The 17,237-nt window shown below is 43.7% G+C and overlaps 1 protein-coding gene across 1 annotated transcript in view; it reads left to right on the forward strand.

Annotated features, from left to right (window-relative positions):
* Positions 1 to 8,254, forward strand: part of LOC105739138 — a 63,106-nt gene extending 54,852 nt beyond the window's left edge. Inside the window, exons 2-3 of the mRNA XM_012503856.2 lie at positions 7,217 to 7,342; positions 8,061 to 8,254. Coding sequence (XP_012359310.2) covers positions 7,217 to 7,342; positions 8,061 to 8,167 — 233 coding nt within the window. The 3' untranslated portion in view covers positions 8,168 to 8,254. The remainder of the gene's footprint in view (positions 1 to 7,216; positions 7,343 to 8,060) is intronic.
* The last annotated feature ends 8,983 nt before the right edge of the window (positions 8,255 to 17,237 follow it).

Raw genomic sequence — 17,237 nt, forward strand, 5'->3', positions numbered from 1 at the left:
AACCCAAGTCATAGGGCTTCAGAGCTGATAAGACTCCTCCACTCAAACATACAGTCCCCTGCAATAATAATATATAACATTTGTGAAGTCTTAATAGGTTTCAGGCGCCTTATTTGCACTATCTAATTTGGTCTTCATAACAACCTCATAACAGATGAGAAAATGGAGACACAGAGGGACACATGCAAGTTATTTAACTCGCCTAAGTTGGAACAACTAATAAGTGGCCAAATTTAATCCAAGCATTCTGACTCGAAAGGCTGTGCATGTAATAACTTTGCTCTGCTGACTCTGTAAGTTTTCCATAAATACTAGCTGAATTGATAGATGGGTAGTTGCAAGAACAATATTTCTAAGAATTGGCTTCTGCAGCCCTGAGATCCAAGCATCACCAGGCCAAACACCCAGATGGTGATTTTCCACCGAAGCTGAGGAGCAGAGTGTAGTGCTGCGGCTGGCTTCTACTCCAAGTAGCCTGCTTCTGTAGCCTGATCCTTGCAGGGCAGGTGGGCATCAAAGGCTGTGGGGACTGGGTGGGACCAGCCTACAGCCCCCTCATTGGCCTGGCCCCATCAAAGTCACCTGTGCCAGACTCTGCTCCATTCCAAGCCTGGGCAGATCAAAGGGCCCTGCACAGAAGTTGGGTTTCTGGGCAGCTCCAGTTCTGATCATCATTTGTCACTTTGGCAGTGACAGCAGAGTCCAACATGACAAGACTGCCACAGCTAAGGCTCCTGGGGCAGACATCAGAGCACAGCTCCAAAGGCCAGGAAGCTGTCTGAGGCCACTCTGGGCCTGCACCCCTGGTGGGAAGAGAGGGAGGAACTAGAGAGGCCCCCTAAAATGTTTGGAGCAAGATCACTAGAGTAAAGTTGATGCAGGCCAAGAAACCTGACCTTGGCATTTATATTCTTGCCATGGCACCATGAGATCTGATTACTTCATGTGGCTGGGAACAACTGTTGACCTGCCCACATGTGTTTATTCTCATGCACACACATGCACAAACCTAAATATATACACACACTTGAATCACTTGCCCAGACATACATACATTATAAACATATCCCTACACATGAAGATTCTCACACAAACACAAACAAAAATATTCATACACACATTCTCCTAATACCCATCATACTTGCTTACATATGTGTGTGTATATATACACATAGCACTATACATACTTACAGATGCAAATACATAGCCACACACATATACATGCCTGCTGATTCATGGGGCATACATTTTATAATATATTCTTCCAGTTGCCAGTCTCTATCACTAACATTTTTCTCTCAAAACGATGAGAATCATCCTCATAAACAGGCTTTAAGTGCAGGAATAGCCTATGGCATAGATCCGGCTGCCAGCCATTCTCCAACTCCTCTGCAGAAAAATCTAGAGGAAATGTCCCAAATTGTACCAAACAGGATTTATGTTAGCTCTTGGAAGGGATTTCCTGCCAATAAGAGCTAATAAAAATATCAGCATGTTAGAATTCTGTTTATTGAGGAATATTTGGTTGCCAGCAATTTGAACAATTGGAATATCAATTTTGCCTCAGTTGTATGCTCTGAATCAATAGATTTTAAAAATAGTTATATATTCTGAATCAATCGATTTTTTAAAAAATATAATGGCGTAGCTGTAAATCAGAGGGATTTATTATAATTTGGGGAGCTGAAAATGCTTTAGTTTAAAAGGCAATTAACATCAGAGTTCAGTTTCATTGAAGATTTAACAAATGAGCATAATTAGGGTATTTGAGTTAGGATAGTGTTTAAGCACCTTCTTGCTCATAATAAAATCACATAACTGAGAAAAGTAGCATGGGGTGCTTTGAAACCAGCCTAGGTATCATCTCCTCCAGGAAGTCCTCCCTGACTCTTCCCTGCCTAGACTGGAGTGGGCATTTGCAGTTGACAGTGTGTGTGCTGTGCCACCCAGGCACCCTTCAGGACACAGGCTCTCACCCCCTGGGCTGCTGATAGTATTGGGTGCTAATAAGTCACAGAAGAATCTCTCTCCAGGACTTGCTCTCAGCAAAAAGAAGCCACTTCACCCATGGTTATGCCCCATCCCCGGGGCAGTGTGCCACTGTAATGACTGGTTGATGTGGAGCTACAAAGATCTGGACCTTTTGCTTAAATAAGACAATAAGAAAGGGTTGTCCCAGTTCCCAAGCTTCCTGTGGGATCAGCTGTAGCCTCTGTTGTGACTGCATCACAGCACAACTTCTCCCTCTCCAGGCTGCATTCGCTCCTTCAAAGGTGTTTCTGAGAATGCACCCCAATAAACCTCCTGCACCCAAACCTTAAAAGACTTAGAAACTGTCTCCCAGCAAACTTGACCAATGGCAGTGTCTTTTCTCAGTGCGCCCACGTTTTTGTGTATTCCTCTCCTTTTCTCACAGCCAATACCCAAATGTCAGCAAATGTATTAAAGAAATATCCCCAACCTCATCTCTCATTGCCTCCTTGGCTATGGCTCCAGTACCAGGCACCATGACCTGTCCCCTGGCCCGTTTGCAATAATCTCCAGACTGACTGCTCTACTTCTGCTCTTGACCTTCACAGTCTATTCACAGCAAGTTATGGGGTAACCCTGTCAAAACATCATTTAATCACGTCAATTCTTTGCACAAAATCTTTTCGTGGCTTCCTGTCTTTTTTAAAAAACATCCAACGTCTTTACCATGCCTGCTGGACCTCCATCCTCCATGGCCTGGCCCTCTTCTCCCTCTATGCCTTCATCTGCTCCTTCGTCCTCCTTCATTCGTTCCCTTCCAGTCCCACTGCCTTTCCTGCTGTTCCTTCAACACACAAGGCCCACTCCTGCCTCAGGATCTTTGCACTTGATGTTCCCCCTCCCTGGACTCCTGGGACTTATTCCTTCGGTGCATTTAATTATCTCCCAAATGCCACCTTATCTGAGAGGTCTTCTTGAACTTATCTAAAATGCCACAGTTCCACACTTGCTACACTCTGTCCCCTTTCCTTCCTGACATTTCTTCATAGGACTTATCACCACCTAACATATTATATACTCATTTATTATCTGTGTCTACCAAAACTGAGAGCATGGACTTTGACCTACTTGTTGCTATGTTCCCAGTACCAGACATCGAGTAAGATCTCAATAAATATTTGTTGAATAAATTAATTGGTTTATAATGTTCTTTTGTGTGTCTGTCTCCTTCACTAGACTGTGAGCAACTGGGCTCAATACTGGATCTTGTTTCCTTCAGCATAGTAAGTACCAAGCCCAGAGCCTGGAACGTGCTAGGTTAGGCAAGCAATAATGTTTGAGATGAATGTATGAACAAATGGATGAGACCAATGTTGCAGCAAGCAACTTTAGTCCTCTTTGGACCTCACTGTTTTATGTTAAATAAAAATGATACTACCATATACCCTATCTACCTCAAGAGGTTTTTGTTAAAAGTTATTAATACACTACACCAACCTCAAGGGCACTTCTGAATAGCCAGGGGTTCCATATCCACGCAAAAGTTTCTAATTAGTCTTTGTGTAATGGCATCCATGGGAAATTGGTTCCAGGCCCTCCCGCGGATACTGAAATTTGTTCATGCTCAAGTTCCTTATATAAAATGGTATAGTATTTGCATTTAAGTCCCACACATTCTCTCATATACTTTAAATCATCTCTAGATTACTTATAATACCTAATACAATGTAAATGCTATGTAAATAGTTGTATTATTTTCTAATGTATATTATTATTTATTGTTGTATTATTATTTTTTCAAATGTTTTCGATCCAAGGTTGATTGTGGAACTTATAGATGTGGAAAGCCAACTTATAGGGCCTGAAGGAAGATAAATCAGTAATTCAAACAGGGCTTCCAGATCCCATGAAGACTCCATGATGGAAGATTTAGCCAACATCTCCAGGCTACTTTGAACCATAGACATTAGGCCTTTAAGACATTATCTTTATAAAGCAATGGCTTTGTATGCTTGCTGCCTAATAATTTCAGATCTTCTCTTCAATCAGCCTATGAATGTTTTCACTGTAGGAGATAATATACCAATGACAGTAAAAACAAGTAATAAAATGGGAAGAAAAAGCTGTCTAATAAATTACAGAACCAAAGCAGATTTCAGAAACTAGCATTTATCAGTCAAGTACTATAGACAAAGAACTGACATAGAAATCCAGGCTTGGAACAATTCAACAGTGCTCTGAAACAGGGATAGTGGTGGTGGTACAAATCATGCCTTGTACAAAGCAGAGTCCCTTGAGCTCTCTGCCCATTTAGGCCAGTGCTCCAAAGATCTCCTACATTGTGGCATGTTGGCTTGTTCCTAAGAAGAGTGCTTTATGGGATTTCATACATACATGCATATACTCAACACAACCAAATAAAGTTTTATAAGCAAGAAAGAAGCCCCTCCTCCCAATTTCTGCCTTTCACTTTACTAGTCCTGGTTGATGGAATCTGTAGTTAGTTACTGAATCCAGTTCTATGTGTCACTGTTGCAGCCTGGGATCATCATCAAAGGTATGAAGGCTGACATGATCCTCATCTCACTGTTGATGATTTAAGATAAACATGGCTCCCATGAATGGACTGCAGTTGTTACCCTGCATCTCAGTCTTCTCCCCATCTTGGGGACTGTGATGTGCCTGATGTTCACTGCCTTAGCCTCTGTGGCAAGTCCCACCGGCACTTGTTCTTCTGAGACTCCAGTGGAGGTCCAAATGTGGGGATCTAGATTCCCCTAAGCAGAACCAATCACTTTACTATGTCCACCATTTTAACATTTGGGTCTTTTCCATAATAGCTTCTTTGCTATGCTTAGAGCTGCCTTTTCCTCTTCCAGGCTCTCATGAGTCCCAACTGAGCAGCAGTCCTACTGCAGGATTGATCATGCAAGGGCTTGGATGTGAGCTGATCTGTTTCACTGCCGTACTCCTTTGTTGGTGTCCTCTAGCATCCTAACCTTGAAATGGACTCTGGGTTGAGTCATCTTGATTTCCATGAAATTCTCCAGCAGGCTTTAGTGTCTATTCATTTCAGAAAAAGTCAGGAGCCTAAGTGAATAACAAAAAGAGGCCAGATATCGGGTAAGTCCACAATAATTTGGTACCCTTGATTTGGTTCTATATGACATGGACCAGCCACAGCTTACCCTGGCAGATGGTGGCTGATTCTAGGCAAGGTGATAAAATTCATGTGAAGCTAAATGATACCTGAAAGAGACACAGAAAACATCTCTCTTCCTTATCCTCCAGATTTTACCATTTGCCAAAACATTTGAATTCTGATCCTTGAAGCTCTCTCTAATCAACTCCCTCATTGCCTCCCCTACTGCCACTGTCATGATCCAGACCTTCAGATAGCCTGTATGTAAAACATAATAGTAATTTGAAATATTAACTCCAGTGCTTTTGTTCTCATTATTATTTCTACACATCCATGGTCTTTCCTCCATTAAAACTAGAACATAAAGCCTGAGCATCCATTGCCTCAGAGAAAGGTAGCTATAACAGAAATACAAAGAGAAACAAGCAAATTAATTATTGAGTCAACAGCCAAAATCCTAGCCTAAACAGTAGACTAGAAAGGATACTTACAGAAAGCATAAAGTTTAAAGATCTGGTAGAATTGGCAGATAGTCAGAAAATTAATCAAGTGAACACCTGTCTGGACCCCTGAGAGGGGTCTCTGTGACCTGCATGCCTGGTCTGAGCCCAAGAGTGGGAAGTGGGGGATAGTTCTCCCCTTTGTTTCCAGGATCTGAGGACAAAGAGAGCCTGTGCTCCCCTTCCCATTTTCTGCCTGGAAAGATGGCAACCTCCAGAATTCTCCCATTAGCTACCAGGGAACAGAACAGGAAGGTTAGGTGTAGTTGCTTCAGACATCTAGGCTTAGGACCTAATTCAGCCCTTTTGCATTCCCCACAAAGCATGGGCTGGGGAAATGGTAGAGCCTAGACCTCCCTGTCTAGAAAATGAAAAGGCCACATGATGGTCTTACTGAAAAAGTGACCAGGAAGGCCCTGGATGTCAAAGTGTGAATAGATGATAGCCCTTGCCAGCCTCCACCTCTAACTCTCATTCCGTGACTTGATGCTATACAATCCCTTCCTCATGTAGAACTTAGATGCTACCATGGGGAGAAGGAAGAGGTGGAGAAATCCCTGAACTAAGATTAAATATCTGCCAACAATGGACTTGGGTTCAAGTTTATGGAAAATTCGCTTCATTTCTGCACACCTGATCTTGTGGGTTAGGAAACTATACCGGCTACCTGAAACTATTGCAATACAGTCCTAACTGGTTCCCCAGACACTACTTCTAGCTCCTCCAGTCTACCCCCAGCAACCAGAGGGAACTTTTGAAAACATGGATATAACCACACCTTTACGGGTGAGAAGCCAGATTTTCAAGTAGGGAGATCTGTGTTCACATCCCGGCTCTGCCATATGTCAACAGTGTGACCTCAGGCAAGTTATCCAACCTTTGTGAGCCTCATTTCTCTCATTCCATTATGAAATGGAAGAATCCCAAGGCTGCTTCATTGAATGCCATTGGGATTCCATGAGATGATGGAGGTCCTGGCACAGATTAGAAATTCGGTTAATATTGGCTGGTCCTTACTGTATCATGTTGTTAATCACCTCCTTAGCTTTGTTCATATGCACCTCCTTTCCTTCCTCCCAAAAGAAAACCAGAAACCATCTCCTCTATCAATTTATTCCTTGAGGCATAAGCTGGGCTGCCTTCCTCTGTGCCCTACAGGGTAGGTTTAGGTATTTCTTAGTGAGTGGTATACCTTCAGTCTTCCAAGCCCAGCTTAATCATAGCATTCATCACATATCATCTGGTGACTCCCTGTGTTCTTCAAAGGCCAGAAATAATTCTTGATCTCTGGGCCCCCTTATAACCTTGAGCACCCCTTACCCCAGAGAGTGCCCAAGGGACAAAAGAAAGCTCTTCTTAAAGGCCATGGGTAAGGGAGGGGTCAGGGGTCAGGCTGAGGAAGAAGTGAGCTTGCAGTCTTGCCTGTGGTTCCTGTAAGAGTCCTCCAGCCTGAGCCATGGGCCTAAGGCAGACTGGATCCCAGCAGGCTAGGACACAGGGTTTCCAGGTCAACTTTTATCTTCCTACATGGTATTTGTTCCTTTGATCCTTGAGCAGATCAAACAAAGCTCACTAATCAATGGCTTCCCTCCCTGCCTTTCAGAGCAGATCCTCAAACACAGCCTGCATCTCTCCCTGCTCCCCTCCCACCCTCCAGTTTTCCAGCCAGGGGCATTTTCTCTAAGGCCCAGGCTGTGGCCCACCTATCACTGCTACCCAAGTAGTACAGGTATGATTGTCTGTTTAATTTCTTTAATTCAAATCGCACGAGAGAAATTTCAGGACTCACTCACTGATAAATCATGGTTACTTACCTCTTGTCTAGGCCCTTGGGCAAGGGTGCATTGATGAATCTACTATGATTGCCTGGTTATCTTGGTCTTGGAAGCACCTAATAATGAAAGAACCCAGAGAAAGAGAAACAGAGCCAAGGGAGCCAAGATGAATCTTTCTGAGCCTATTTCTTCCTTTAGGTAACTGGAATATTGTTTCCTTCCCCACCTACTTCACAAGGCTGAAATGAGGATTAAGCAAGTTAATGGCTGTCAAAGTTCACTGGGAAGGATGGAGTTCTAGATGCACATTGGGTTCCTCTAGTCCTTACATATTGCAAAAGACTTGAGTAAAGCTTCTGGAAGAGCTAGGCTGACCAATCTTCCTAACTTACCCAGGACTGAGGGATTCCTTGGGATGCCGGAATTTCTGTACTAAAACCAGGAAAATCCAAGGCAAACCTGGTGGAGGTTGAGTCGGTCACTCTACACAGAGGTAGCACTTAACCAGTGTCTGTCCTGGGCTATAATGGTGTCCCTCCAAAACTCATATGTTGAAACTCCAGTACTTTAGAATGTGACTGGATTCGAAGATGCGGCCTTGAAAAGAGGTGATTAAGTTAAAAGGAGGCCATCAGGGTGGGCTCTATTCCAATCTGACTGGTGTCCTTACAGGAAGAGGAAATTTGAAGAGGAAAAGAGGCACCAGGGATGAGGACACACCGAGAAAAGACCATGTGAAGACATGGCGAGAAGACAGCCAGCTGCAAGCCAAGGAGTGAGGCCTCAGAAGAAACCAACCCTGCCGACACCTTTACCTTGGAATTCTAGTCTCCAGAATTATGCAAAAATAAATTCCTGTTGTTTAAGCCACCCAGTCTGTAGTATTTTGTTATGGCAGCCCCAAGCAAACCAATACAGTATCCTTGAAGAAAGAAGAATTATAAAACCTAACATTTATGGGGCAGTTAATTGACATTGATAACTCATTTAGTCTTCTCTTCACAGAAACTCTCTATGGGAGTTATTATCATTTATCACCATTTTACAGAGGAGAAAACTGAGGCACAAGAGGTCAAGTAACCTGCTTCAGAGTCATAACTAGTAAGTGACAGAGGCAGTTTCTTCACTCTCAGTCCTCTAGAAAGCAAAGCCCAAGGTTAAAGTGCTGACATTTAGTAGAAGCAAAATCAGGGCCTTGAGGGTGAGGCCTAGGGGGTGGTGAGAATGAGTCAAAAAGGGAAATGAGGCAAGAAAATTTGCAATGTCTCCTCCCTGAGACACAGCAGCTTGCTGGGCAGGTAAGCTGCAGCACTTGGAATTCCTCTAGATCATTTGCAAGGAGAAACCACCTCTAAGGGTAATGGAGAAAGGAAGGGGAGAGAAGGGAAGGAGTTGTTGAATTAAGTTTGCTTACAATTGCCTCCATACATATTATAAGTTTGGCCTAAATGTTTCTCCATACATAGTGAACCATAAACCAACTTTATATGTAAACAGACTGTAACCTACTCTTGTAACAAGTACCAGAGTCTCAGCCAACTGCAGGCAGCTGACTGTTCAAAGCAGGTTCAAATAAGGCAAAGACCCAGCTGTAACCAATCCAGCTGTTTCTGTACCTCACTTCTGGTTTTGCTAGGTCACTTTCCTTTTTCTGTCCATAAATATTCGACCATGTGGAGTAGCTCTGAACCTATTCTGGTTCTGGGGGCTGGCCGATTCGCAAATCGTTCTTTGCCCAATTAAACTGTGTAAAGTTTAATTTGTCTAAAGTTTTTTCTTTTAACTGGGTATTTATGTATTTGGCTCCTTCTTTTTTCCTTTCCCTTTTCTCACTGGTCCAAGGGATCCCCACCATGGGAAGCTAACTCCCCTACACTTCCATCATCCAAGGCCCATCACTAACATTTGTGGCACCTAGAGCAGGGATACCAAGGCAGGCTGCTGCAGACTAAGCTGTGTTCCCCAGAAGTCATATGTTTATGCTTTAACCCCTAATATGATGGTATTTGGAAGCAGGGCTTTTGGGAGGTAATTAGGTCATGAGGATGGATCCCTCATGTTGGGGGATGTCTCTTTATAAAAAGAGACTCCCCTCGTGCCCCCTGCCATGTGAGGACACTGCAAAAATGTGGCCACAGCGACAGCTCTCACCAAAAACCAAATTAGTCAGCACCTTGATCTAGAACTTCACAGCCTCCAGAACCATGAGGAATAAACCTCTATTGTTTATAAATTACTCCATCTGTAATATTTTGTTGTGGCAGCCAAAACTTAACTAAAACGCAGCCCAAGCTAACTACAGACTCAAACACCATACATCTAAATATTTAAATGTTACACATCAAGAAAGCAAACTTGAAGAATAGAATGTTTTCACTCTTTCATATTATCAAATGCATCTTTATAATGACCTAAAAGGCCATATTACCTGGTGGAAACCTGGAGATGGGCACCCTGGGGGTGTCCATGAGGGGCATTTCTGAAGACTTTGAACCTAGCCATCCCTCCTGCCTGCTGGATTGTGTCTTCACTCCTCAGAGCAGGGCCTTGTCTTTTTCTTAGGAGGATAATCATAAAAGTAATAAATAAATGCTCCATGTTTATCACATTAAAGAAAGGTGAACAAGTACCAAAGAAAGTATTTTCATATAAGACATACTTAGAAATATTATCAGATTAAGCTGAAGAAAAAGAAAACTGATGCTCAGAGAAGGAAATGATAAGGTGGAGGTGACAGAGCTCAGAGTTTGACTCCAGAATCCAAGTGTATTTTAATTATGGCACATTGAGGCTATCCATAGTGGCACTAAATTATGTCCATTCAATTGGACAGGCATTTATTAAGAGTGTTTCTGTGCCAGGCATCGATTAGCTGCCAGGATACAGATGTGGACAAGATCCATCTCTGCTGGAGTTGCTCACAGGCCACAGGGGAGATGGGCAGGTGAAAGTTGCAGTTGAGCAGTGCCAGCAATAAAGGCTGCAGGGCATGTAGTGAGGACCCAGAGGATGGTCACCAGGAGATGATGACACTTGACTTTCAAGGCTGAGTGGGAAGCAACAAAGAACAGAAGAAAGAAGGCCCTAACAAGCAGGAGAAACAGAGTGTGAGCAGGTCAGGAGATGTGAGGGGCAGCATGATCGTGGAGCTGCTTGAATTCCCCTGAACTTGGAGCATGGGTGAAGGTTTAAGGGTGTGATTAGATATAAGGGGAGCCCCTGTCGAATTTTGAGCCAGGAAATGACCAGATCAGAGCTGTGCTGTAAATCTGTATTATGCACCTTTCACTTTGTACTAGAATGACCTCTTCCCTTGTCTCTGTTCCCAGACCCTGTCTTGGAGCTCCTTGGGGAAACATATTCACGTTATTGCCCCAGTGCCTTGCATAGTGCCTGGTATTAATTTGCTAAATGAGTGAATGAATAAATTAATGAATGAATGAACAAACTCTGCTACCTGGTTGTATTCTGCTATTTTGGCTTCCTTCTTTTTCCCTGCGCTGTTCCTGATTTTAGTTGAGGATTAAACATGGGCTCTGCAAACAGGCCCTAAGGCTGTGAGTCTGTGTGTGTATGTTTTACATCAGCCAAACCAAATAAACAAACACATGGCAGAACCCCAGGCATGTGGCTCCCTCACTTGGCACAGCCAGCTGGCACGTGGCTGCCCCTCCCCAGCTTCCCAGCACCTCCCCCTGGAGTCAGGATGCTGCCTAGAGGCTTGGCTGTGGATTTGAGAACCCCTCCTTACTTCCTCTGCAGCAGCAGCAGGACTTCAGGCACATGCTGATAGCCTTCATTTTAATTAGTGAGAATTTGAAATCACTTCTGTCTTCAAACTCTTCTGAGAATGGGTTGGTAGCCCCTAGGACAATGGGGGCCCTTCTAACAGGGCAATGACCATAGTACCGGGGAGAAGACAGGAAGATGAGCCTACCCTCACCCTCCAACTGTGTTTCCTGCTCCACTATACTCATTCCAACTGGACAACTGTCCATTCTTACTGACTGATCCAAGTAATCCCTAGAGTTTCTTCTGGGGGTGCACTCTGGGAAACTCTAGGGGTTACCTAGATCTCTAGGGGTTACCTGAATCAGTCAGTGCTCAGCTCTTTAAGGGTCCCAAATCAAAATCAGCGCTCTCAGTACTCATCTCTACCTCACCTGCTGAGGTCTTCCTGAAGTTCCCCAAATCAATCAGTGACAGCTCCATTTCCAAGGGCACCAATCACAAAGGGAGCCTAATTCTAGATTCCTTCTTTTTCCTCACCCCAGCGATATTCACACGGCATTGACTAGTTCACTACCAAACTGCTTTAGCAATCTGCATCTACCCTTCCAACCTATCTGCTACTGTCCTATTTCATCTCATCTATCTAGACTTTTGTGAAACTGCCTCCTACTGGTCTCCTTGACTCCAGTATCTTCTTTGTTTAATGTCTTATTCCTTCCAGCCACCATATTGATCTTTCTATACTATTGGTTTCATCCATCCACTCTCTTGCCAAAAAACAAAGAAAAAAACCATAAATGGTTACTATAGCAGACATTGTGTGTTGTTCTTCAATCACCATTCTTCAATGGTAATATAGCTCCCACATTTTCGGTGGCTATTAACAACCAAAACCATATCTTCCAACCTCCTCTGAGCAAGGGGTGACAATGTGACTTAATCCTGTTACAATCAATGGAATTTACATAGAAATGGAGTGTGCAACTTTAACCAGTGTCCTTAAAGAGTCATAATGTGCTCTTTACCTTCTTTCTTCCTTTCTGCAGGATGGAATACAGATGTGATGGCTGGAGCTGGAGTAATCATCTTGGGCCATAAATGGCCTTAGCAGTGGAGGTCATGCACAGCAAGATAGAAACAAACCATGGAACACCATGCAAACCCTGGCTGTTTCTTTCAAACTTTCAATGAGAAAGAAAGAAACCTCGATTCTTATTAAGCCACTGCTATTTCAGGATTTTCTAACACTCCAGCTGATCCTAATTTTAATTAATTATCACCTACAGCAGGGGCTAGAACACAAATGCCACCAGGAGCCAGATAGGCAACATAATTTAGTGATGCCTACAGAGAGCCAGAGTCTAGGAATTCGTTTATTTATTCATTCATTTTTACTTATTTAGCCATTCATTTTTTCATTTAACAAGTATTTACAAAGTTGCATTATGTACCAGGCACTCTTAGGCATCGAGAAGGAAAAGATAAATGGACTCAGTCCTTTCTTAGAGAAGATCTGGGTCTGGTTGGGGAAGACAACATTTTAAATAGATAAATATAGTAAAGTGCTGTGAGACTGTAGTAGCTGACCTTACAAATAGCAATAGAAGCGAAAAAGAGAGTGAAGTCCCTTCTAAAATCTGAAAACAAAAACTTCATGGAAGAGGTAATCTCCTTCTCAGAAAATAGGTAAAGAAGGAAATTCGGATAAGCAAAGGTTAGGAGGATTTGATTCCCTGCTATTGCAATTCCTTTCCCTTTCAGATAATTGCAAATAATTATTTAGAATAAAGCCCAAGTGGGCTTCTCCTCCATTCTCCCTCCTGCCCAATACCTCCTGCCCTCCAGAAGACAATAGGGAGGTGGCATTATTGCAGCCTAAGGAGCACTAGGATTTGGTTGCGGTTAGTTCTCCAGCGTTTATTCTCACTGAGTTCTTTACTGGATCTGATAATACTGGGAAATCATAATTCCTTCTGGACAGCACCACACCTAGCAGACCTGATGTTTGGGGACTGCAGGCATGTCTAAGAGTCTGACACATAGTAGGTGCTTAGTTGAATTTTGATGAAAAGAAGTCTTCCTGAGGGTTTTTGTCTCTCTGCTCCAATACCCCAAGTAAAAAGTCCTAGAGTTTTGAGTGGTATTCAAAATACTTAACAATCCAGTATTGCACAGGACTGACTAATCAGGTCAGAAACGGGGTAAACAATCCATTTGGTATGTGGACCCACCATACATCAGTCTTGCCTGGAGGAGGGTCTTGGAAATGACAGCATAAAAGTGACTTACTTACCTGCGTTTTTTTATTACCATTAAAAGGGAAAGGTTCAAAGCAGGAATTACAAAAGCAAAAGGCACAGGTGGTACCCTCTCATTATCTTTCACTTTGCACTCTTTGCTACTTAAATCTTGGAATGCATCCCTACTCAAATTTTACTGGACTCCAAGGGTGTCAGAATTCCCAGGGGCCAGGCATGGAGTGAATTTGAGCCTGCAGCAGATCAAGCCACCATGGACCTCCCTGGATTCCCAACAGGGCTCAGAGCCCAACTCCTGGCACAGTGGCCCTTTACATTCTTCAAAAGGAGCAGCAAATCCCTGCTGCAGACTCAGCATGAGTCTTCTGTCCTCATTCCCTTTCCATCTTTTACAATGTCTTACACTCCTAACTGTCCTAAACATGTGTTCCACTAGGAACACGTACCTGGTGTATTTTCTCCTCTGAAGCACTTTCCTCGGGGGAAAACTCTCTTCAAAGAATGTCTTAAGAGAATAGAAAACAACAAGACTGAGCGGCATTTGTCAGCCGATAAGGGCCTTAGAAATAACTCCTCCAGCTGTTCATTTCTAAAAGTGGAAAGCTGAGACCCAGAAAACTGGAGTGGTTTGCCTAAAAACACACAGAACACTTTCACAAAATTCTTCAGCAGTTTGAAATGTGTGTACTTGCCAATCCTTTTCTCTGCCTATACCTTGTAAACATATTTTGAACAGATGGAACAGTTATCCACCACAGTTAACCCCAGGCGCACAGGTAGTCATCATGGTACAGGGACTATTTAGGGGCCAGGCCTTCTGGGAGCCTCTTCGGACCAAGTGTGTCAGGAGGCCTGAGTAGCTCTAGAAAGCCATGTGGAAGGGGGAGCTGGAGAGTGGTCCTAGAAGCTGCAGAGAGCCCAGGTGATAGGAGGGGGCTGGGCTTTTCCTCCCCGGTTTGAAGCTTTGAACCTCTTGGGCCCAGTAGGTGGTCAGCAGGGTTGGGAGCATTAGCATTTGTTTTTTCACTTTGATCCTTTGTCTTTTAAGTGTTGTGGAAGATCTGGCTGGCAGGAGCCTGACTCCTCCAAGAAGAAGGAGGGGGACACCTTGATTGATCTGAAGAAGAAAATGAGCATGAAAATGTGTCTTCAATAATAGGAAGTCCAGTCTCTTCTTAAAGCCCATTAATTGACTCATTCTTGACCCCACGCAAGTCATTTCCTTGCTCTTCCTGCCTCTAAATTTTCTTCATCTACAAAGTGGGAGGGTTGGTCCAGTCCAGTGATTTTTCAAACTTCGCCTTTTAGCATCAGAACCTCAACTTTTTTCTTAATTCATACGCAGATGCCAATACTCAAAGCAAAGCACAGCTGCTCTGACTGACGCTGGAGACAAGGGTCTCAGCCTATTTGGCCCCTATCCTGAGGGCAGTTGAACCCCCAGACTCCAAGGAAGCCCTGGCAACACAGTTTAAAAACCTGTGGACTAGATTATATTTAACAGCCCATTTTGTTCGCGTTTATAATTCTAGATTTATCACACAGAAAATTGATCCATGTGTAGCTGTTTATTCCATGTATCTGTAGGAAGAGAGAAAATACGGAGCCTCCTATTCCACCATCTGGCTGATATTGTCTCTCTTTATAATTCTAAAGTTGCCAGGCAAGGTGGCTCATGCCAGAAACCCCAGTGCTTTGGGAGGCCAAGGCGGGAGGATCACTGAAGGCCAGGAGTTTGAGACCAGCCTGGGCAACATAGTGAGACTTTGTCTCTAAAAAAATTAAAATAAATTCTGAAGCTAAGCCCTAGGAATTAGGGAGGGCAGGAACTCTAGTCCAGCTATATAAATGAACTAATTAAAAGTCAGAAATGGAAAATGATTTACCCAGGATGTAGGGCAGACTCTGTTTAAATATTTCAAGTCTTGTCTCCTGGCTGGGTGCGGTGGCTCACGCCTGTAATCCCAGCACTTTGGGAGGCCGAGGCTGGTGAATCACCTGAGGTCAGGAGTTCGAGACCAGCCTGGCCAATATGGCGAAACCCTGTCTCTACTAAAAATACAGAAACAATTATCTGGGCATGGTGGCACATGCCTGTAATCCCAGCTACTTGGGAGGCTGAGGCAGGAGAATTGCTTAAATCCGGGAGGCAGAGGTTGCAGTGAGCCGAGATCATGCCACTGCACTCCAGCCTGGGTAACAGAGTGAGACTCCATCTCAAAAAAAAAAAAAAAAAAAAAAAATTCTTGTCTCCTGTTGTGCCTTCACGTGGAGATCATGCACTCTAGCCAAATAGAAATACTTCAAGCTCCCTAAATGCGCCATTTTCTATTATTTCTCCATGCCCATGTAAGTACTCTTCCTTCTACCTGCCATTTTGTAATTTATATTCTCATCAGATTATTGAAAATGGACATTTATTTTTAAACTTGGCTCAAGGGCACCTCTTCTGTGAAGACTGTCCATAATTCTACACCCTTTTTTTTCTGCCTATATAATGCTGTAGAGATGCTTGCATCATCATCCATCACCCAGAGGGCCATAGTCCATTTTGGCTGCTACAATAAAATACCTTAAGCTGGGTAATTTATAAACAACAGAATTTTTTGCTCACAGTTCTGGATGCTGGGAAATCCAAGATCAAGGTGCCAGCCAATTCGGAGTCTGGTAAAGGCCTGTTCCTCATACATAGTGCCTGCTATGTGCCTCTCATGGTGGAAGGGGCAAACAAGGGATCCTGGGCCTCTTTTATGAGGGCACTAATCCCATGATGTGCTTCAGATATCAAATCTCAGTTTGAAATATGGTCCCCAATGTTGGAGGTGGAGTCTGGTGGGAGGTGTTTGGGTCATGGAGGCAAATCCCTCGTGAAATGCACCCTGCCTGTAGTAATGAGTTCTCACTTTAATAGTTCACGTGAGAGCGGGTTGGACACACTTGCTCCCCCTTGACCTTCCACCATGACTAAAAGCTTCCTGAGGTCTCACCAGAGGCAGATGCTAGTGCTGTGTTTGTACAGCGTGTAGAATTGCAAGCCAAATAAGCGCCCCCTTTCTTTAGAAATTACTCAGTCTAGTAGCCAATTTCTATTATATATATGTTATAGGAATTGGGTTAGAGAGATAGGAAAAGTTTTCCCTTTCCTCCCCATTCAAGGTGAACTTGATAGAATTAGAAGATCTAAGACGGAAATTTTTTTTTTAAATGGAGGGTTTTTTGTTTGTTTGTTTGTTTTGCACCATCTTTTGTATTCCAGATGGCTTGGGAGTGATGCACACTCTTTTTTTTTTTTTAGATGGAGTCTTACTCTGTTGCCCAGGCTGGAGTGCAGTGGCGCAATCTCGGCTCACTGCAACCTCGCCTCCCAGGTTCTAACGATTCTCCTGCCTCGGCCTCCTGAGTAGCTGGGACTACATGCGCTCGGCACCACCCCCAGCTAATTTTTTGTATTTTTAGTAGAGATGAGGTTTCACCGTGTTAGCCAGGATGGTCTCCATTTCCTGATCTTGTGATCCGCCCGCCTTGGCCTCCCAAAGTGCTGGGATTACAGGTGTAAGCCACTGCACCCAGCCCCAATGCATACTCTTTCTGGTAATGAATTGAAAGCTCACACCATTCACCAGTCCCAGCCTCACATAATGTCTATGACAGCCTTCAAAGCCACATCCCCACAATTTAGCACTACTCAGAGCACAGGAGGCCTTTGTTCAATGCCTGTTGATATCTGCCTGCTTCCTGCAGACCAAGATCTTGGGCCAAATGTGAGGGGCAGGTACAGGGATAGGGAAAAGGTTATATTCAGATATTAAAGGAGAGAACTGAAGAGTAGTTACTTACCCTAAGTCTCCTTGGGATGACG

The sequence above is a fragment of the Nomascus leucogenys genome, chromosome 15 (genome assembly GCF_006542625.1).
Source record: "Nomascus leucogenys isolate Asia chromosome 15, Asia_NLE_v1, whole genome shotgun sequence".
Taxonomy (NCBI): Eukaryota; Metazoa; Chordata; class Mammalia; order Primates; family Hylobatidae; genus Nomascus; species Nomascus leucogenys.